This window comes from Amblyomma mixtum, chromosome 5, assembly GCF_055824585.1.
Source record: "Amblyomma mixtum isolate Tamu chromosome 5, ASM5582458v1, whole genome shotgun sequence".
NCBI lineage: Eukaryota > Metazoa > Arthropoda > Arachnida > Ixodida > Ixodidae > Amblyomma > Amblyomma mixtum.
The window spans coordinates 192,055,782-192,078,318 of record NC_143016.1 but is presented as its reverse complement, the minus strand read 5'-3'; the positions used below and the strand labels follow the sequence as shown (position 1 = coordinate 192,078,318).

The 22,537-nt window shown below is 47.3% G+C and overlaps 2 protein-coding genes across 3 annotated transcripts in view; both read left to right on the top strand.

Moving 5' to 3' along the window:
* The window catches only part of LOC149345274 (sorting nexin-4-like), a 62,262-nt gene that overhangs the window by 14,817 nt on the left and 24,908 nt on the right, over window positions 1–22,537 (top strand). For both annotated transcript variants that reach the window (XM_089546564.1, XM_089546565.1), the window contains exons 3-7: window positions 3,690–3,813; window positions 7,718–7,795; window positions 11,167–11,345; window positions 15,873–15,945; window positions 18,489–18,712. In XM_089546564.1, coding sequence (XP_089402690.1) covers window positions 3,690–3,813; window positions 7,718–7,795; window positions 11,167–11,345; window positions 15,873–15,945; window positions 18,489–18,712 — 678 coding nt within the window. The remainder of the gene's footprint in view (window positions 1–3,689; window positions 3,814–7,717; window positions 7,796–11,166; window positions 11,346–15,872; window positions 15,946–18,488; window positions 18,713–22,537) is intronic.
* Window positions 12,049–13,581, top strand: LOC149345276 (uncharacterized). The gene is made up of 2 exons (XM_089546567.1): window positions 12,049–13,011; window positions 13,085–13,581. Exons 1-2 carry the CDS (start codon window positions 12,906–12,908, stop codon window positions 13,282–13,284), a joined length of 306 nt encoding a protein of 101 aa, XP_089402693.1. The 5' UTR covers window positions 12,049–12,905; the 3' UTR covers window positions 13,285–13,581.

The window sequence follows — 22,537 nt, the reverse complement described above, 5'->3', positions numbered from 1 at the left end:
ATATTTTCGCCAAGCAGTTTCGGTGCCTCTGCCGGAATGTTTCAGCATTCTAGCTTAGCTAAACGACTGACATGATTCGACCAAGCCACCACAGCCTTTCGTCGCAATGCCGAAGCCGCTGCGCCGCACACTCTGTGACTCCTTTCAAAACAAGCGCTCCGCAATGACCAGCACCACGGGGAGCAGCGCTGTGAACAGTGCGCTCAGTGACGCGTCCATACCTGACAGGCAGCCTGATGATCGTGTGAGATGCTGAGCGCCGCTTCATGAAGAAAGAGAGAACGTTTAAAAGATTGTTTTTGTCCGCTTTTCATCATTTGGCGCCACTCAGATGGTACTTTCCCTCGCAGGAGCACAGCAGGCATGAAGGCTGGCTGACGGGGGAGAGTAGGAAAAGAGGATAGGATAGGAGAGGGCCTTGGACGGTCGTATCGGGCGTACTTGGCAGACATGGTAAAAATAAAGGAGGCGCTGACACAACACACAAGGTTGACGACAAGTGCAAATGTCTGAAAATGACATGTGCCAAATATCCATGACCCTATTTTTTTGAGAACAGGATTGATGGCTCATTCCTGGTGAAGAACTCTATCATGGTCTTGGATTATTTAACGTCGTCACCACATAAGAGCCCTGGGGCCTTTTTTTTGCAATTGTTAAGGATCTTCTCTATTCATCTTATAGGCGTTCTTGTGTTGAAAACTGTCTTGACAAGTTTGGAATCGTAGTCTTCTAGAACATGTCCAGAAAGTCAAGCAGTGTCTTTTTAGAGACTCTTCTTTTCTTATATTTGATCTTTTTTTATTCAGTGGGATGAATGGCCATATCTGCTGAAACAGGGAATATGTGTGGATTCTTGTATTGCCCCCATTCTTAGTGATGTAGTTTTATCAGAACTAGACAGAGGCCTTAGATGCTGCCTCGCTAATGTTAAGATAGCCAAAGCTTTTAGAAGAGATGAGGCTTGGGCATGTTGGTAAGACATACTTAAGGGAAAAAAATAGCGCTTGTTTGTGTCTCCTCGCTTGTCCAGTCTTCTCGTGTGCGCTATTTTTTTTTTTCCCCAAAGCTTTTAGGTGTTATTTAGATAACTTCCTAATATATCTGATTATGTTTCTTCGGATCACTGGCTTTTAACCCTTTTTATGAGAGTTGAACACAAGGTGTCCCACTTACTTCAAGTGCCACCAGATAAAAAATAGTGCACCTGCGTGCCATATGTTTGCTGGCTGAATACTACCAAACAGTCAAACAAACCATTCAATGTGGTTTCATCTTTTGCTGATCTGAGGTATGAGTATGTACCACAACTGTGATCTTTTTTTTTTAAGTGGTTGGTACAAATCTGTGCCCCCCCCCCCCCCCCCCCTTTTTTTTTTACAAAACCAGTGGACGAAATGGCTTCAAAATGATGTTGTCCAATTGCTAAAGTCATTCTCAGTGCAGTTGTATTAGTTTATGCATGTCAGACATGTTTAAAACTTGTGCCTTATGAAGAGTTAACACACCAGCCTTTATACACACCTCTGGAAATAACCCACGAGACACTGTCATATGGCAGCATTTGATTTTTGGACATTAGACTTTTAGTATTTCAGAACCAACAGATTTACACAAAGCATGAACCACATGCCAATAAGCCATGACTTCCGTATGAATTGGCTCATTCCAAACTTTTGATGAGGAACATGTTAAGTTATGCGTCTCAGATTCCTTACTCCAAGTCTTGTCTATAGTTTCAACAAACAAGCCCTCTCACTGAGGGTACCCTATGCGTGTCCTTGTCGGTTTTGCTGAACCCTCCAAAAATGTAGGTTGTCAAGCTAAACTGATGGCTCTGAGTTTTCTGCTAAGATTGCTATGATTGCATGCGTGTACGACTTTTCTCATTACTTTTTAAAAAGATTGGGCAATGGGCAGATATTTAAGAAGTTTTCTCTGCTCCCAATAAGCTGTAAAAATTGTGTAGAGGGACTAACAACAGCTACAACAGCTATACAACAGCTGTGTCTTACCGGTACTCACCTGTGGGGCAGAAACGTGGAAGCTAACAAAGAGGGTTCAGCTTAAGTTAAGAACAACGCAGCGAGCTATGGAAAGGAAAATGATAGGTGTAACGTTAAGAGATCGGAAGAGGGTGGAGTGAGTGAGGGAACAAACGTGGTCAATGACATCCGAATGGAAATCAAGAGGAAGAAATGGGCTTGGGCAGGGCATGTAATGCGAAGGCAAGATAACCGCTGGTCCTTAATGCTAACGGAGTGGATTCCAAGAGAAGGCAAGCATAGCAGGGGGCGGCAGAAAGTTAGGTGGGCGGATGAGATTAAGAAGTTTGCGGGAATACGGTGGCCACAGCTGGCGAAGGACAGGGTTATTTGGAGAGACATGGGAGAGGCCTTTGCCCTGCAGTGGGTGTAGTCAGGCTGATGATGATGACTAAGTGGGGCACCTCTAACTTGTATGGAATCAGTCATGGTATTACCGTTGACATATGGAAAGCGCTCGTCCTTGTCTGTTCCTTCTTCGTCCTTGTTGTCTTAGCGCTTGAAAAATGTCAAATCTGCACCAACTAGCCCGATCCGCTACCCTTATGGAAAATATGTAGGCCGTAGTAGGAGTATCTGAATGATAGCCTTCGTGAACACTGTAAAAACGTCACTGATGTGTGAGCACACAACACTACACTCTTGGTGCACACTACAGGAAGTTGCAAGTCCAGGTGCGGACCTCTCTGTCAACAATGCGCCGTTGTCACCCATAGCAGTGGCCAGAGATGATAGACAGGTTAGGTCGTAAGTGTTCCTCAAGAAAGCTGCAATACTTGTCATGTCGCTAAAATTTTGCATGCTAAAATTGGCCAGTGTGTGGCGATGAGGTGGCTATATATTCACAATAAATTGTTCAAATTTCATGCTCATATGTCTCCTATCTGTCTCTGCTGTCCTCGTTTGGCACCCTACATTTTTGAAGTCATGATTGGGATGGCGTTCTCAGATCCCACTCATGATCTCGATCAGTGGCCACTACCTGCCCTAAGTAGACGTATTCCCTTACTACTTCCAGCACCTCGCTACAAATTCTGAACTGCGGTTCCCTTGCTAGACTGTTGAACATTGCTTTGGCTTTCTACGTATGTACCTATCTTTCCCAAGGGTGAGTACACGTGTGTAGACATGCCATGTGCGCCATTCCTTAAAGGAGCTACCTGTGAACAAAGGTCTCCCATTGTATGCCAGCAGACTTTTCTAAGTTTCTGCGCGCTCTGCATTACCAAGTGGCCTTGCCTTGCCGAGATGCTTGAGGATCAATGATTTCTTTCCCTACGGTTTATATCACCCTGCATTCATGCATTCGTCTGACTGGGGATCTAACACTGTGAAGCCACCCTTTGCCTTAATTCCTTCATTCGTTGTGCCACTAATGACTGGAGCCACCTTGCCTTCATCACCGCCAATGCCGGCACTCAAAATTTCATGAACGTCATCGCCAATTTTATATGGCCCTCGTTCCGGTACTCTTTCCAGATCCTGAGAGAGTATTAACGAATAAATTACTGAAGATTTACAGCTAAACGCATCATTTTGCCCGCCCCTTTGTCAAGCTGTGAAGGCCTTGGTTTGTGCCCGAACCTTTTGTCGCGAGTCCGCCTGATCGTTCTGTGGCCACGATCCCCCCTTTTGCCACTGCAGCATCCGGGAGCCCAAGAAGACCCCTTACATTGTGTGGCGGCGATACCGGGACTTCGAGTATCTGCATAGTCACCTGCAAGACACGTACCGCTACGTCATCATCCCTCCCTTGCCAGAGAAAAAGGTACTCGTCTCTCAATTCATACATTGTGGAGCTGTGACAGTGTGCTTTCACCCTTGCAACAAGAGCCTCGTAGTACAACAGTAAAAACTTGTTAATCAGACCTCAGGGGACTGGAAAAAACATCCACAGGTCAAATTACCAAATGGCCCCCAAAAAAGCTGTCAGCGATGTGCTTTCCCGAAAAGCTTCTGATACTATTGCTAACTTATTAAAGTAACTTACATCCGCCGCGGTGGCTCACTGGTTATGGTGCTCAGCTGCTGACCCGAATGACGCAGGTTCGATCCCAGCCGCGGCAGGCGCATTTCAGTGTAAGCGAAATGGTAGAGGCCTGTGTACTGTGCGATGTCAGTGCACGTTAAAGATCCCCAGGTGGTGGAAATTTCCGGAGCCCTTCACTATGGCGTCCCTCATAGCCTGAGTCGCTTCGGGATGTTAAACCCCAATAAACCAAACCAAACCAATTCATGATCTGTTTGCGAAGCAGGTCTTTAAAAAAGAGCTAGAAGCAGATACCAACTGCAGCAACTACAGCACGCTTGGAAGCTGGCGCAGTTGTGTCAGCCCGGCTGTGGGTGGAGCCAGGCGATGGTCAAGTGAGCGACAGAGCAGAGCTACATCCTAGAGTTCGTGTCGTCTGCTTCGCTGCCACCACTGCTTACTTGGCGCAACTCTGCTGAGCTACGAACACTTGTGAGAGCTTTTTCTGCTGCTCAGCTCTCAGCGTCGCTCACAGGTTGGTCACTTGGCAGCAGCGACACACTTTTGCATTTCCTATGGGAGCAACGCTCTCCAAATTGTTTCACCTTGCGCCGCTAAGGTTTTGCACATGCGCCAATCACTCACACAAAAGACAGGTTGCGGTTTATGTTATGCTTGAGTCTTCACCTTTTAGACTGTTCACCCCGCCGCGGTGGATCAGTGGCTATGGCACTTGGCTGCTGGCGATCCCGACCGCGGCAACTGAATTTCGATGGAGGCGAAATTCTAGAGGCCCGTGTACTGGCCGATGTCAGTGCACGTTAAAGAACCCCAGGTGGCGGAAATTTCGGGAGCCCTGCACTACGGCGTCCCTCATAGCCTGATTTGCTTTGGGACGTTAAACCCCAATAAAACCAAAACTAGACTGTTCAGGACCTTCCATTGGATTATCATGCGGGATAATACTAATCCGACCCACTATTCTACCTTATGAGATGAGTGAAAACAGCGCGAAAGAAGCCCGAAGGCGAAACGAAGAAGGGACAAGAAAGGGCGCTGAACTGGCAACTGAATTTTTATTGAGCGAAACTCGTACATTGTATAGGAAGGCAGTGGCAAAGATAATCAGATGCAGTCAACGTCACATGGTGTAAAGAGCCATAAAAGCGAAAGAAACATAACAGGGTGAAAAAGCTAAAAGTCAACTGAATCAAACAAGGGATGATAACAAAAAGAGATACACTTGATGACTATGAACAGTGAAAGTAACAAGGTGTAAAGAGCCATAAAAACGGATAAAACATCAATAGCAGGTAACAAGGATAAAACCGATAAAAACTGACGAAATGAAATTGTGAAAGGAATAAAAACTGACTGAAAGTGACAACGTGGGGCTAAAAAAGTGCACAGACCTTAAAGGGACACTGAGGAGAAATTGAAGTTGGCTTGTATCGACAGAATACCAGCTCCTGATTACAAAAACGCCACTCATACTGACAACAAAGCTCTTGTAACGTAGAAAAGAGCAAGAACCAAAATACAGGTATCGCCGCCACAGGCCAAACTCGCAAGTACAAGCGTCATGACGTCATATAACAAAACAGTGTTGCTGGAACCAATGGTTCTAGCAACGCTAGGACACGAGAAGCACAAATCACTGAGGTGCAGCCAATGCATGCGCAAATCTCCTTGACGTCGCCAGATGGCGCCACGTGCCGGGCAGCTACGCGCTCGCCTGAAGCATCGGGACCAATCAGCGCCTGCTCGCCGGTGTTAGGCGGGCTCCCGGTATTCCGCTAGCGGTATCAAGGTACACGGTATGCTAAAGGTGTCTATTTGCGAGAACTTCGTTGAACGAGATCCATCGTAACGCTCGCAAAACGCCGGTGCAAACGTAAGCGAAGCGACTGTAGCGACGGCCGCAATAGCCGATAGATGCCTTCAACGTGCGGCCGGCGGTAGCTTTCTTTTCGGCTGCTGCTAGGCAGCACTGCTGGCAGCCAGAAATCACGGAGTCTGCATTACGTCATGTTTCACGTCACTTAGTCCTCTGTCGTCATAGCCGAATCCCAAGTTTGAATCACAGCGGCGGGAAAAACCTTTTCAACTTCGAATCCAAATTTCTTAGAAATAAATGCATCTTTCGCTGCCGGCCAAGTGGCAACAAAGCCATGACATGCCGAACTATCGGATTTTGCTATAAAAAATATATTAATAGTGCTCTCCTCAGTGTCCCTTTAACAATAAAACGATGAAACAGAAAATACTGAATAATGGAATTGAGTGGGCGAGTTGGTTTTCCATCTTGACAGTGAAAGCGCTCAAAAGGACAAGGACGACAGAAAAGGAAAGACATACAAAGCGCTTACTTTCAACTGATTTTATTTCATGCGAAAAACAACTTTATACTCATGGTAATCACTTGCGCATGCTTACAAGAACATTACCAACGAGTGATAGCTGGCACGTTCTTTCAGATAACCGGCATGCCCGATGTTGAAAATCAGTTGAAAGTAAGCGCTTTGTATGTCTTTCCTTTTCTGTCGTCCTTGTCCTTTTGAGCGCTTTCACTGTCAAGAAAATACTGAATGATTGAAACACGACTTCTTTCGCGCTGTTTTCACTCATCTCACAATGAACCAACTAGCCCCAGCAAAAAGTTCTGCTTATTCCACCTTAACCCATTTTCTGGGGCAGGCCTACTTTAAAATTTTTTGGGGTTGTCATATTTTCAAATATGGTGGCACACTATGATTGCTCCATTGGTGATTACGTGGTGGCGATGCATCACGACCCTCTCAGCCAGGTGGGGAATTTCGTGACAGAGAAGCCGGAAATGGTTTGTGAGACAAGTACCTAAATGCTGTCGTGTTATGATTATCTTAAGGTTAATTTACAGTTGAGTGTTGTCACAGCTGGCTTTGTGCACATATTAGAGGCGCATGGCATATTAGAGGCGCATGCCAGTCATACTTTGACACGGCCCCCATTCAGGAACTCCCCTAATTAACCACTTTAGCACCTTAGCTCTGTCCAGGCAAGTGTTCAACTATGGTTTTACGTGGGTGCTGCCTAGAGCTGCTCCTTTGGTGAAAGTTATTCAGATTTCTGAAATAATGGGAGTCAAATTAACGAGCTTTTTCTATGTGAAAAAAGATTGGAGAAACACAGGTACTGGCTATCAACTGACGCCTTTTTGTTTCAAAGATGGAAGAATGGCACCTAAGATAGACTGTGAAACGGAGGGACAGGTACTGTGACAAACCATAGTACCCTGCAGTTGTTTTTGTGGAATGTGCGCTGCGATTTCTGTTTTAACCTCGTTGTGTGTTTAGTGAGAGCCCACACTTTCCCATCACACTCCACCTGGCTTATTTTGTGCTTTGGCATGTTGACCTTGTAAGTTAGAAGAACATCAGTAGCTGTACGAGCAAGCCCCTGATAGAATGAATGTCTCCAGGTCTGGCAGGCTTTGCTTGGACTGCGTAGCAGGTGTGCTTCAATAATGGCATTCTCGATGTGTGCTTGCAATGACTTCTGGGCCCCGTTTGGTTCAGTGGCTGTTAATGTTCTCCTTTGTTGGCCCTCGCATTGTGGCACCAGTGGTTGCCTGAAGGGGCAACAAAGGACATTCTCCACATGCATGCACACTGGCCTGTGCTGTCTTGCTGCTGTGCTGGCCGTGAGTGCCGCTTTCCTGCAGGTGCAGTTTCGCTGGCAAAAGCTGCCCACGGACACACTGGACCCAGAGTTTGTGGAGAGGCGAAGAGCCAGCCTGGAGGTACTGTGGACAACACACTCTGCACATAGAGGACAGGGGCATGCTGCTTAGGGGTTTTTCTTTTTCTTTACTGACCCCCATTCTTTGAACGGCCTAAGCAGTGTGCTGCTGGTCACTTGTCTTTGGTGCACACGACAATACACAAAGGATGGCAAACAAAATCTGGAAACTGATTGGACAGCCGAGACATTTCCACTGTCATGAAGCAGTTCGTCACGTTCTTGACACATTTTGACCTTGACCGCAGCCAGAAAGCCTGGCTAAAGCTACTCTAAGAAACAAATCATGCAAATATACCTTAACCAAAAATGCACTTGAGCCCGGCATGTCCAGAGGCTAATAGCTCACTTACGCTTCATATAGGCATGCAATTACAAAGCAAGGTTCCATACTGAGAACAAAGCTAGACGGCTACTTTCTTTACAACATTGCTCTCCACCCATGTTGTGCATCTCCCCCACCATAGTCGTCGGGCACTTTTCGCCGCCCTAATATTGAAAACACACTGGTACAGTCACCGAAAAACAGGAACTGGCAGTTATTTTATAAGCATCACCCGTTACTATTGCTTGAGCATTGCAAGAATAAGCATGAGAAGTAGCAATGAGTTTTCGCTGCTACCAGAAAGTTAGCACGGGAACGGGACCACAAGTGGCTCAGACTCATACACGCACGACATTTCACGCACAAGACACAAAAAATTTTGGGGCCGCTTAAGCCACCTTAAAGGTGCAGTGAAGAGGAATCTGAGCTCGTCTTTTTGCCGCGGGAACTCAATCTACACGTTCCCAGCATTATTAGAAACTTCGACTTATTGTGCCCTGTGTGGCCGATTTCCCTCATTAAATCGGATTAACGTCTGGCTCCCGCCTTTATTTTTTTAATTCTCCCCGTACGGTGGGCGGAGTCGACCAACGCGTGGAGTGCCTTTCAGCCAGCTCCGTGAAGGCTTTGCTTTTGCTTTATTTTGTTTTTTTAGGTTTCCGTGAATAAATAGTTTCATTCGCAGATAATATAGCTGCAAAATAAACCCACAGAAATAAAAATACGCGCTGGCTATTTGCTACTACGGATTACTACATATTACTCCACCGATGGCAGAGCGGCAAGCCGCCACGGGACTGGGTGAAAGGCACTCCACGCATTGGTCGACTCCGCCCACCTTACGGGGAGATTTTAAAAAAAAAGGCGGGAGCCAGACGTTAATCCGATTTAATTAGGGAAATCGGCCACACAGGGCAATAAATCGAAGTTTCTAAGAATGCTCAGAACGTGTAGATTGAGTTCCCGTGGCAAAAAGACGAGTTCAGATTCCTCTTCACTGCACCTTTAAGAGGGTAGTGCAATAGCGGTCTGTTCTGGATTCGTTGCACAAGGATGGAAATTGAAGAAGTCAATGACATCCGAAGCACAGAGCGCAATAGCCTGGCAGTTGAGCACACAGGGCGTTTGGCTGTGGCGATGACGTGGTGACGCAGTGGCCAGCGAAGCTAGTTTATCCTCACCACCACAGGTTTGCGGCAAAGCTCCCTCAACAATACACCGTTGAGTCAACATTGTTTTCCCCAAGGAGCTGCCGCATGCTAGTGAGCAGCTGTGAGGGACTGCGATCTCCGAGCTCTTCGCCAGTGAGTAGGTGCTGAAGGTGCGTGCTCTCGGATGTTGTAGTGCAGTCCAGAATGCTCTGCTTGAGGCGCTGGTATGGGGCATCACCCAATAGTCCAATGACGCCCACAACCTCTTGAGCCACCTCAGGAGGCTGGCTGGAAAGTAGGCAGTGAAACCGAGAAGTCTATGCGGTGATGCGGTGGAGATGGATGATGGCTTCCACCTGGACGAACCACACGTGCGGGTTCTTGCACCAGAATGATGGCAAGCGGGGCTGAATTGCTGCAACACCCCATGGTCACGAGGTAGCGTCAGGCGGAAGGTCGCCTGAGGGCGGAGGGTCGGTCATTTCTCAATCTGGAGTCACCACTGTTAGGAAGTCGCGGAGTTGCAGCAGAGCATCAAAACTAGAGATGCAACACAGTAGCTTCTAGAAGCAAACTGCTTGTGCCCAGCTTTCGCCCCGGACACACACCGCTCTACTTTATTCTCATCTTCTGCTGCAGTGCATAGCTAGCACCAAGGCACCAGCTGGGAGCACCGAACTGAGCGTCGCCATGTTTCGGCGCCGGTGGGCACTACAAGTACAGGCCAAGTTTATTATAGAATAAGAAAGAAAGCCACCTTTCTTTTGAATTTCAGGTCATTCAATCTTGTTAATTGCCTTTAAGGTGGTGGTGGAGTTAGTCCTTGCATATTTATTAAAGATAAACGTAACAGCTCACTGTTTTCATTCCAGATTTTTATGTAGATTTAGTGTAGGGGTTCCCCACTTACACGCACATTCGAGTTTGGGTCGTATTGTAGAAAAATAGCAAAGTAGCTGAACTCTTTCCTTACTGTGAAAAAATTATTGATTTTGAATGTTTTAAGTTAAAAACTTCTTTATTTCTTCAAGAACTGCCAAATGTACTGCGCATTATAAGTCATCAAACTGTAACTCATTGGTTATACTTCCGAACTTCCCGTACTTCCGAACTTCCCGGTTATACTTCCCGTGCAGGAGCGAATAGCGCAACGGGCGCCATGATTGTCAACCGGCGGACTGCGTCCGGTCAAAGTTTCATTTTTCACGTCAGCTCCTCGCGTTAGAAAATAAAAAAAAACTGAAACCAAGGAGTTGGTGTTATAGAAGCAAACTAGATCACGCAGCCTGTCTAGCGTTGCTGACTGGAATTTTTGGTGGCAGTTTTAAAATATCGGTCATTTATGATCGACGGCCTATGGCACAGTAAGGAAAGAGTTAATGTTAGGAGAGGCATTTTTCAGTTTATGTGCTAAGCACCACAATTTTCAAAACACAGAGGAGCAAATGTTATTAATATGCAAGTTCTGCGACAGACTGCTTGTTATAGTTACACCTAAGTATTTGATACTTGTTCAAGAGGGAACTATCTTTTTCTATTTAGTTCAGGTCTCATGGCTGACGATGTAGATTCCACGGTGCAATGCAGGGCTGCGTGACTAAAGCAGTCATATGACAGTTTTTGCTGTAAAAAAATTAAGAGGTCATTTCATTCATGAAGTTTATCAGCGGTACTGAGGCCCACATATCCGCTTGTGTCAGTCGGGCAGATAGGCCAAGGGTGTGGTGTTTGAAGCTTTACGCACTGCCAACTGCATTGCCTTGCATCTTTTTAGGTAGGAGTTATCAAATTGTGCCCGCACACATGCCCTGTCCCAGAGTGGCTGTCTCGGAAGGGAAGGGGGTGTCCTGTCGCAGGAAAACAGGCTCTGTGTCTAGAGCCACCCCCCTTGTGCAGACTTTCCTGCGGCGAGTGGCGGCCCACCAGGAGCTGTCGGCAGACACCCTGCTAGGCCTGTTCCTGCGCCACGAGGCCAGCTGGCGGGACGACCACAGCCCGGGGGGTGGACTGCTGCACCGCGCAGACAACCTGCTGCGTTCCCTGTCAGCCTCCCTGCGTCTGCGCAGCCCCGACGGGTGAGGTTTGGCTCCTAGAGATGGCGCCACTAGTGACACCTCCCTCCACACAGAGATGGCACCACTAGTGACACCTCCCTCCACACAGAAATGGCGCCGCTAGTGACACCTCCCTCCGCACAGAGATGGCGCCACTAGTGACACCTCCCTCCACACAGAGATGGCGCCACTAGTGACAGCCCCCTCCATACAGAGATGGTGACACCTCCCTCCACACAGAGATGGCACCACTAGTGACACCTCCCTCCACACAGAGATGGCGTTACTATTGACACTTCCCTCCACACAGAGATGGTGACACCTCCCTCCACACAGAGATGGCGCCACTAGTGACACCCCGCTCCACACAGATATGGCGCCACTAGTGACACTTCCCTCCACACAGAGATGGTGACACCTGCCTCCACACAGAGATGGCGCCACTAGTGACACCACCCTCCACACAGAGATGGCGCCACTAGTGACACCTCCCTCCACACAGAGATGGTGACACCTCCCTCCACACAGAGATGGCGCCACTAGTGACACCCCCCCTCCACACAGAGATGGTGACACCTCCCTCCACACAGAGATGGCGCCACTAGTGACACCCCCCCCCCCTCCACACAGAGATGGCGCCACTAGTGACACCTCCCTCCACACAGATGGTGACACCTCCCTCCACACAGAGATGGCGCCACTAGTGACACCCCCCCTCCACACAGATGGCGCCACTAGTGACACCCCCCTCCACACAGATATGGCGCCACTAGTGACACTTCCTTCCACACAGAGATAGCGCCAGTAGTGATGCCTCCCTCCACACAGAGCACAGCCATATTGCCATATTTCTAGTTTGGTACCTGCAAACCTTCGAGCATGGCAAAGCAACAGATTCAGGAATTGTGCTCCTCGCTCCTGCTGTGCTCTTTCTCTACAGAAGCGAAACTACACCACGAGAGACGGCCAGCACGGTGTGGAGTGCATTAGCGCCGGTTAACTCCGAGGCTTTTGTTTGTGCGATCTGCCTTTATTTTTTTCTTTTCGCCTATGGCTTAGATCGGTTTGTTTATTATAATAGACAAAAAATGTGTTGAAAGGGTCGCCGCAAAAACGGGCAGGACCACATACGTGGCACAGTTTCACTCCCTATGCATGTGCTGCCTTCTTACTGCTGCGTTGTTTCTACTGACAGCTGCTCTGCGTCTAGCAGACCAGTTCAAGACATTGTACAGATGTGGAACTGTTGTAAATGAGAATCACGACTGCCAATAGTGATTGGAAATTCAAGGAAAGCATGTTGCCACTTGTAGCAAATAATAATAAATAACGCAGAAGCCACCATTGTGCAGTTTTTTTCACTCACTGATATTAATGGTCTCCTCAATTTGGCTACACTTTCTGCACTAGTGCATGCAGTGCGACACTTGCGCACTCGATTTGTTAGTGTAGCCAGCGCCACCTGCTATCGATTTGGCCAAGCACTACACGAGTTCTTCTACACTTCTGCACCACCATTTCGGCGAGTTCACTGCATGTAAGCCCTTGTGTAAGCACGTAGCAGACATTTTCACAGCCATCATGGTGGTGTTGGTTGACAGCCTCGAAACATCGCCGGCATACGCCGTGCTTGACGAGTACGGCTCGCACATGCAGAGTGATGATGAGTTTCTGTACGAGACTGAAGGTGAGTACTGTTGTTGGTTAAGCACGTGGGCTATGTCACCATTTGTGAACTACAGGTTATTTTATTTGCCTAGGCGGCCTTCGCATCAGTGTGCTGCATGTGGCAGAGCCCAGCACACCTCCACCCACGACACCCGCTGTCGTTGAGGGTGCCATCTTATTGTGTTCACATAATGTTAACTGGCATGTTTTAGTTGTGGTTCTAATTTGCTTTCGCATGCTTGCATGCATGTGTGTGCTGTGGGGCCCATACAGAGAAATCTTGACTAATTAATGAATTCTTATTATTGTACAGTTTAGATAAATGACTTTCTTGAATCTGCAATTAATTTTTTTACTTCGCTTTGTAGGGACATCTCCAGCTCTTAAATACGCTATCTATGCTGCTCTGCTTACAGGAATGGTGAGAAACCAAGCTACCCAACAGCAAATTCCTCTGCCACTCCTCTTGTATAGTTACAGCATGTGTAGTGTGCCAACTGTGACAGGTTCCGCTACCGCCATGCGCCGACACTGCGCTGCGCCTGATGACGACGAAGTTGCCCCGCTCTCTTGGTGCTGGCTATGCCCGTCTACGCTGCCAGATCCTGCACGGCGGTTCGGTCTCTTGAGGACGCCTAATAAACGCACCCCTACACATGGAACGAACAAGTTTGTTATGTTGAAATTAATGAACGTTATTAATGAAATAATAGGGAAGAAGAGAACATGTTGCCCATCAGTGGGCCTGCTGACGTTGAAGAGGAGGAACCAGCTATGCCCTCCCGCAGCACCGGCTAGAAGACGTAGTCGGCAGGACAGGACTGCAATCGGCAGCCTCGTAAAGGTGCTGCAAGAAGCCGTGGCACAAAAGAAGCAGCAGCACGAGGAAAAAATGAGTCTCCTAGAGCACCTAGTGCAAGCTGCTGAGGCAAATAAATGAGCATCGAGTTCAAGTTCACATTGCTGCTGTGTGCATTCTTTTTCGGTCAGCACTGGTGCTGTGCTACTAGCTTCCTTTGGCTTTCACAGTGTCCTGCATGCTGCCAGAAAATGGGCCTGCTGACAACATTCAAGATCAGGAGGAGGCACCAACTGAGGCAGCACCAGCATCGAGGAGAGTCGGCAGAGAGGCACATCTATTGGCAGCCTGATTAGTGTGATGCAGGATGCCATAGCTGCAAAGCAGAAGCGGCATGACGAAAATATGCACCTTCTGGAGCGTCTTGTGCTTGCTGCCGAGGCAAATAAATGAGTTCAGCTAGTTTCTTCTCACGTGATTCACATGTTGCTCAGCATTGATGCTGGGCTATGTCTCTCCTTGGCCTTTGGCTTCCACTTTGTGCTGTGGATGTGTCGCTTTCACTTGGTTCTTCATCATTGCCAACGTCGTCGTGAGCAGGCAGGTCTGCAAGCTCTGCAATGAAATCCCTCTCAGAGTTGCACATGTTATGAAGCACGCATGCTCCCGTAACAATGCAACAGCATTGCATTATTGTCTTCGCATTGACCAGATATAGTCATCCAAAGCGTTGCTTCAGAAGGCCAAAGCAGTATTCAGTGCCCACCCTCTGCTGGCTGGGGGTACTTATTGAATCTTTTTTTCCATGCCGGAAAACTGGAATTATTGTCTTTTTATGACGGAAAAAGCCAAGGTAGCATGGGGTATGCGAAATCGTCAAGTATATAAGGCTGCAGACCCCACTTGTTTGCAGCCTCTTCGCAGAAGGTGCTTTCTCTCAGTACACGGGCATCACGCGCAGAACATGGAAAGCCAATAAAGACATCTAAAAACCTGTTCTGATCGTTGCAGACTGCTTGAAGGATTATTGAAGGCCACTTTTTCCGGTTGATATACAATGCAGTGGAGTCGTCTGGCTTCAGGATCTCAATGTGGCTGCCATCAATGCACCCCACGACATTGCGGGGCCCTTTCGCGCTGCCTTTTCTCAGGAAGGCAATTTGCTGCGGGCCATGTGGGCAGCGCTTGGCCAGCATAACACCTCAGTGCTAACTGCTTGCATAAAGTTCAGTACCTGCTGCGTGCACAGCACAACCAACGATTCAGAAACGTCAAATCTGTCGGCTACCAAGTACTACATGCTTATTTGCACTCGAAGGTAGCTCGAAGCTATCAGGCAATTCTTTTCTGCAGTGATTTGCAGACTGCCGGAGTAACTTTTCGGGTAGAAGGGTGACTGCAGGAACCTCACACACACTGTCATGTTGTGTGTAAATAAATAAATTTACATCATGTAAATAAATAAATGTTTCGCACGACAGCCTGAACAGCCTATTGAATTCAGAGTCCAAGTATTTAGTTGTCACCTGTTCAAAGTAGCCGTTGACTGGGTGACGGTCGATCTGTGCCACTTTGCACAACGCAACAGAAAGCGCACACTCGAATTCCTCATCGCTGTCGGAGTCAACAAGCTCCATGCCCGCTGCCAAATAATACGCCATTTCGAACAACTGCACAGTGCTGAGCTTTGAACTAGCACAATACCGCGCACGTGTCAACGCACGCAACAAACGCCAACATCCAAATCATGTACCGCAGCAGACAAAGGCCTGCATGTTTCTGAGCTTTTACCTTCGATTTGACCGCTGCACCAAAGGCGCTAGTGTCGAGCTACACTCGCACTGGAAGAACTGGCGCTTTGGGAACAGGTGCAGCCAAATCGAGGAGACCTTAAAATGGACCTGCATTCAACCCACTGCTGAAGCTTAGCTTTTCTATGTGTTCAGCCGCTACGTTTCCTAACTCGTACACTTTTTTCACAGCATACGATAAAGATCATAACAGCGTGTTGTGCACTGTACAAATGTATAGTACACGTGACAGTGTTATGCTCTGCAATTGCTGTCACATTTGTTGTGCAGGGATTTCGAGGAGGTGAAGAGGTACAGCATGGAGCTTAAGACGAACCTGACCAACTTTCTGCGGTCACGAGCTGTGAGTAACGCACTGGCCAAGTGGTCTTGTTATTTCTCTCATAACCTTCTTCTGTTTGTCCTTATGTGCCATGGACTCAGTCTATGTTCTGCAAATGAAATGGCTAATTGCTGCCTTTGTTGAGTGTGTAAATGACTGTTCACCAGCCACCTTATCACGAGGAAGCAAGGGTGCCACCCATCTGCGATATTGTGCAGCAGCCTAAGGATTTTGAGGCAAAATAAAGATTGGAAAAATTTGCAGAAATGAAAACTATAGCACAGCATTGCAAACAAGGCTTAAAGCAAATGTCATTTCTCAGTTTGAAGACGGAGCATCACTGTTGTTGCTATGCTTGAATTCAATGCATCAGCAGTCTTGGCTGTCATGTCGTCGGATGGAAACGACTTTCTACCATCAAAGGACACTAGGTCATCATTATTGCCATCATCCAAAAAAAAAAACCCGCTGGAGGACAGCACCTTTTCTTAGCGGTGTGGTGGAGACTCCAGCAGACGTTTAATTTAACATGCACCTTTTACACACTGAACAAGCACGATGTCAACAAACAACTTTTTTTTCTGTTAAGGCTTAAAATATATTTCTATTCTCTAAATGCAGCAGACTCACTTTCTTAATGTGAGGTTGTGCACTGTATTTTTCTTACGTGCTTACATCCCCTCAAGGCATAGGTTATGTACAGTAGCCGACTGATTTTTCGGATTCCAATAATTCGGACTTGCGTGATATTTCGGACTTCGCTGAGAAACTGTCACACACAGGTGGGCTTGACGTCCCGTCTGTTCTCCGCCAGGTAGTTACGTGCAGTGACCTGAACGCTCCGTGTGTGCTACCTCGGACGATGAACAGCTGGACTCCCCCACTCCAGCTGTTTGTGCTTTGTGTCGTGCGCGTGTGATTGAACAGTGATCTTCCAGATCTCCACACACGTGCGACCTGTATATATGTTTATACTTACCTGTAGATATGTAAATAGATTTATTGAAAGTGTACCCCTCCCCCTGTCCTTTCTGCTATCCCCTCACCCCTTTCCTTTCACTTCTACATACTGCCTGCTATCCTTTATTTCGCTGCCCCAGCTCAGGTGCTTCCAGCCGCGACAGCAGATGCCGGGCAGCAAACATTTTTTTACCTTCCATATCAAATGTTCAATAAATAGCCACTACTACTACTACTACCTCACACGAACGTGTATATTTTCTCGATCGATATTTCAGACTTTGTGAGTCTAGAAGTTGAATTTTTGAACTAAAATAGACGCCAACAATATTGTGGAGGTCGTTTTTCAACTAAAGGTTCATTATTTCAGCTTAATATAGACGTGAGTGGGTATCACTATCGCAGGCAACCTGTTCCCGCCACCGTGAAAGGCGCTATCTTGGATTTAAACGGAATCGGTGGGTGCAATCGGACTGGCTTGGATAGGCTTGGCTGTTTGTTTCCATTGTTGCCATTCAAGATAATGGGATGCTCTCCGCTGCCATCGAGATAGCCTACAAAAGGCACACGATCGCATTGAAAACGGGACAGCGGAACAGCTGCCGCATCCATCACAGCCTGGACGACACCCCCCCCCCCCTCGCGGTGTGGGGCAGCAAACGCGGTAGAGGTTCGGAGGGGGACTGCATTCGGAGGCACTCACTTCCGCTCGCGTCTTCCCATCGGTTACCCGTCGGTTACCTCTCGGTCTTCGCGAGCGTCATTGCCCCATGCAAACTGACTGTTCTTGCTTTGTGCAGCGAGTGCATTCATTCGCGGCATGACTGCGGCCGCGTCACACTATCTGGTATCATGATGCGATAGGGTGCGGGCATGACGAAAGCATGGCTGTGACTCAGTTAGCGTCTAATATTATCGCTTTTTGGCGGAACGTGGGGAGGGGCAATTTTCGCGACTTTGAAAGCTAGTTTTTCTCAGAAAAGTATTTTTTTTTTAAGTTCAGGGATTTTTTGAACTGTTCGATCATTCGGACCATTTTTTGGGTACCGCCGAGTTCAAATAATAGGTTGGCAACTGTAATGGGCCATTTCATCAATGCAGAAAATCTCATAGATATAAAGTATAAATTGAAAAGGTCCCAAAATACTTCCCTGCTGGACACTTGTTTTTACCGATTTTACTGCGGAGTGCCTTCCTTCAGTCACTGCAAACTGAGAACGGTATTGCAAACAGGATGCAATTAATCTGTGCTTTACCTCTAATGCAGCAACAATCAAGTTTTTGAAGGACAATTTCATAACTAATGAGATTAGAGGCTTTCTAACGTCTGGAAAAAGAACCCTAGTACCGCATTTCTACTTTTAAAATTTTCTCTAACAAATTCCTTTCAAGCCAGAAGTGAGAGCTCTGTCGACTTGTTCTTGCGGAAACCATACTGGGCTGAACTTGACCTGTGTGTTTTTTCAAATAAACTTTCAGTTGTTAGTAGCGCTTGTCCCTGTCCTTGTTCCTCGCCGCAGCGCGGGTGAAGTTGTGAGGATGTAGTACCGACTAGCTCAGCTTGCCCCGAGTGGAGTTGCATGCCAGTAGGCATTTGTGTGCAGCGCCTGGTGGATGCCACGCTGGACTTCCACGCGGTGCACCAGCAGTGTGGCCAGGTGCTGAGTGAGCTGAGCCACCGGGCGGGTCCGGGCGGCCGGGGGGACCACCTGCAGGCGGCCGGCCAGTTCCTGGACCGGCTGGCCCAGGCGCCCCTGCCCTTCCTCGAGGAGCAGGAGGAGGCCGCCGACCGCCTCAAGGAGTACCTGGGATACGCCGACGCACTGCTGTACGTCCTTCCTTCCCTTCCCTTCCCTGTGTCGTTGTTGCTCCGTGACTTCCAGTCAAGAGTGCAACGAAACATCGTCTGGTCAGGTGGAGGCATAACGAAAAATGTAGGGTCACTGACCAAGTCAAACTGGACATGTCATCAAATGGGACGGGGCACGTGTGCTTGCCAGAGAACGGATCACTTCCACACGCCTGTATCTGGAGTCGCTGATGATTCAGACCACTCCCAGCACACTAAATCGGACGCAAAGAAATCTGCCATCTGATTATGCAAGACCATTTTAACGGATTTTGAAGAAGACATAAACTCATGCTTTTTGCCTGGTTTCCCCATTGTGAACAAGGAAGCCGTAGGGCTTCCGAAACGTCAGTATGTTTAATTAAACTTTGACTTGGTCAGTGACCCTTTATTTTTTATTATCGATGACTTCTAGCTCTTGAATAATCACAAAGGGACTACGCACTATGATGCATGCCTGCAGAGTGAAATTATGCTGCACACTTTATGATAGCTTCATGACTATACTCGAAGACAACTTTTCTGGCAGTTGAGTGCAAAGTATACAGCTGAAACACACGGAATATAGTCCCCACTTGCAGTTATTAATTTTCTCTTAAAACATATGCTGTCAGTATTTGTTACTTAACCCTTTCACGCACTTTGTACACAATTGTCTAAGCGGCAAACTTACAGCTTTATCTGAGAAACTGGAGCACCTAACAGTGATTTCATTGTTTCAGTCAGATTGAGCACCCTTCTTGTTGCAAATAAGTTGCTTTTTTGTACCATGTAGCGAATGCAGTAAATATAATATATCACATGAGAGTGAGCTAGGTAGCACTTTGTCCGCCGTTTTTCTGCAGACAAATTTTGCCGCGAGTGAAAACATCTATCGTTTTTGCTCAATTTCGGGCGTAATGTGAATCTTCAAAACACACAGCAATTCCATGATCCCTTGGGTGTTTACGTGACACACGAGAACATTGCAATGGTACTATTTCTAACAAATCTGACACTTTGTACGGAATTCTCCGCATCGTTGTAAAAACCTACCTGCTGTTCTTTCACGTTCGAAAACTAACAAATTCCGTTTCTTGAGGCCTGAATATGCTACTTAGGTGAAAAAATAATTGATTTCAGGCAAAACAAAAAATGGCGCCTGAAAGGGTTAAGGCATATTTCCAACACAAACACCAAATTTGGATAAAGAGGGTTCAGCTTAAGGACAATGCAGCGAGCTATGGAAAAAAAATGATTTAAGAGATTGGAAGCAGGCGGAGTGGGTGAGGGAACAAACACAGGTTAATGACATCCTAGTCAAAATCAAGAGGAAGAAATGGGCTTGGGCAGGGAATGTAATGCGAAGGCAAGATAACTGCTGGTCCTTAAAGGTGCACTGAAGAGGAATCTGAACTCGCCTTTTTGCCGCGGGAACTCGATCTACACGTTCCGAGCATTCTTAGAAACTTCGACTTATTTCCCTGTGTGGCCAATTTCTCTAATTAAATCGAATTAACGTCCGGCTCCCGCCTTTATTTTTGAATTCTCCCTCGTACGGTGGGTGGAGTCGACCAACGCGTGGAGTGCCTTTCAGCCAGCTCCGTGGAGGCTTTGTTTTCGCTTTATGTTGTTTTTTAGGTTTCCGTGAATAAATAGTTTCATTCGCAGATAATATAGCCGCAAAATAAGCCCGCAGAAATAAAAATATGCACGGACTATTTGCTTCTGCAGATTATTAAGTATTACTCCGCCGATGGCAGAGCGGCAAGCCGCCACGGGACTGGGTGAAAGGCACTCTGCGCGTTGGTTGACTCCGCCCACCGTACGAGGGAGAATTAAAAAAGAAAGGCAGGAGCTGGACATTAATTCGATTTAATTAGGGAAATCGGCCACACAGGTCAATAAATCGAAGTTTCTAAGAATGCTCAGAACGTGTAGATTGAGTTCCCGCGATAAAAAGACGCGTTCAGATTCCTCTTCAGTGCACCTTTAAGGGTAACAGAGTGGATTCCAAGAGAAGGCAAGCGTAGCAGGGGGCGGCAGAAAGTTAGGTGGGCGGATGAGATCGAGAAATTTGCGGGGACATGGTGGCTGCAACTGATGAAGGACAGGGTTAATTGGAGAGACACGGGAGAGGCCTTTGCCCTGCAGTGGGCCTAGTCAGGCTGATGATGATGATGATGCCAATTTGGTAATGCATGTGCGAGGATTCTAGGCAGAAGCAAGATTCAAACGGAGCAAGTTGTGTTAGAGGTGTACTATCTGAAGAAAAATTTGGAGGTGACAAGTTCCACCTTAAGGGTGTGATGCGATAGCGTAATGGTTTAATTCCTGTATATGCAAACTGTCATTTTCTACTTTAAATTCATAGATCCCTGGGATGGCGCGATGGTGCAGCGGTTAAGTGCTGTGCGACCGAGGTTGCTCTTCCTGAGCGACCAATCGTTAATTTAACTGCCACCTGCCACGGTGGGCAGTTTGCGCACTATCTTCACACTGCTTCACCCTGAAATGAACGCTGTAGAACTCATTTCCCTTGTGCCTTCGTCAGAAAAGTGAGCGAAAAAGCCGAACGCTACCTTGCACTAATGACCACAGTTCGCAAGCGCAGAGTCCGGACTGTCCGCAAAACCGTCGCAGGTAGTCGTGCGCCACATTGCATCTTTATGTGCACATGACTGCACATTAAGTCTGTTTCTCCAGGGAATGCCAGCTACGCTATTGAAAGTGCAAACTGTCTTCGGCAGCCGTTTTTGGTGAAACATAACGAGGTACAGGCATGTGTGGACGCGCAAAAAAAATAATGAATGAGCCGCTTACTCGGAAAAATTTTGTTGAAGCGGAACCTCGCTCTGAAAATTGTTTGTTGTGGGGGAAAATATTTGCATTACCTTGTATTGTACGCTGACGGGGAATCGGAAATACTTGTTGTGGCGGAAATTTCGCTGTAGCGGCGTTTGTTGTAGTGAGGTTGGACTGTATCATGTTAAAAGGTAAGCCAATGCCTAAGCAATGCATCGACGATCTTGTATGAGGCACAGTTCAATTTTCTATTTCAATACGATAAGGCAGTGTAATAAATTTCAGCAACTGTTAATCTCAAAGTTGTGAATGTGTGCATATCTGAATGTTATAAATACATGTGCTGATGGCTCAGTGGTTATGATGCTCAGCTGCTGACCCTAAAGATGCGGGTTCGATCTCGGCCGCTGTGGTCGAATTTTGATATAGGCGAAATTCTAGAGGCCCGTGTACTGTGCGACGTCAGTGCACGTTAAAGAACCCCAGGTGGTCGAAATTTCCGGTGCCCTTCACTACGGTGTCCCTCATAGCCTGAGTCGCTTTGGGACCCCCGTAAACCAGTTGGAAGTTGGCACCCTTGCTTTTCAAGCCTTGCTGTCCTGTCTCTTTGTGTGTGCATCAATGTGTGGCTTGTATCAAAAAATGTGTGCGCTAGCATGAATATCCATGTGGTGAAACTGTGGCTTTGAAAGCATGTGCTTCTGTTCTCTGAGGTCTATATAAAATAGTTTTATTCAACATCAAAATAGTGTTTGTAAGGGATCAGTAGTGTATGCGGGGTCATCGGAAAGCGGCTAGTGGCGCTCAAAGCGAAGCGTCTCCTTTCTTGGAACGCGCCGGGGAGTACGGGTGTCCCCCGCCCCGCGGTACCGATTCGCGCACGTGCTGGCACGAATGTATATTTGTGTTTGTTTTTATTTTATTTTGTGGTAGAGAGGGTCGTCTGCCTTGTAAAAGCCGGAGGGCTGGCCATGCCCTTGAAGAGCCAATCATGTTAAGAGTGCAACATGAGTGGACGCT

Coding starts and splice junctions, on each gene's coding strand:
- LOC149345276 (XM_089546567.1), top strand. CDS start 12,906: ATGGTGGTGTTGGTTGACAGCCTCGAAACATCGCCGGCATACGCCGTG. Junction 13,012..13,084: donor GTTTCTGTACGAGACTGAAG/GTGAGTACTGTT, acceptor TTATTTGCCTAG/GCGGCCTTCGCATCAGTGTG.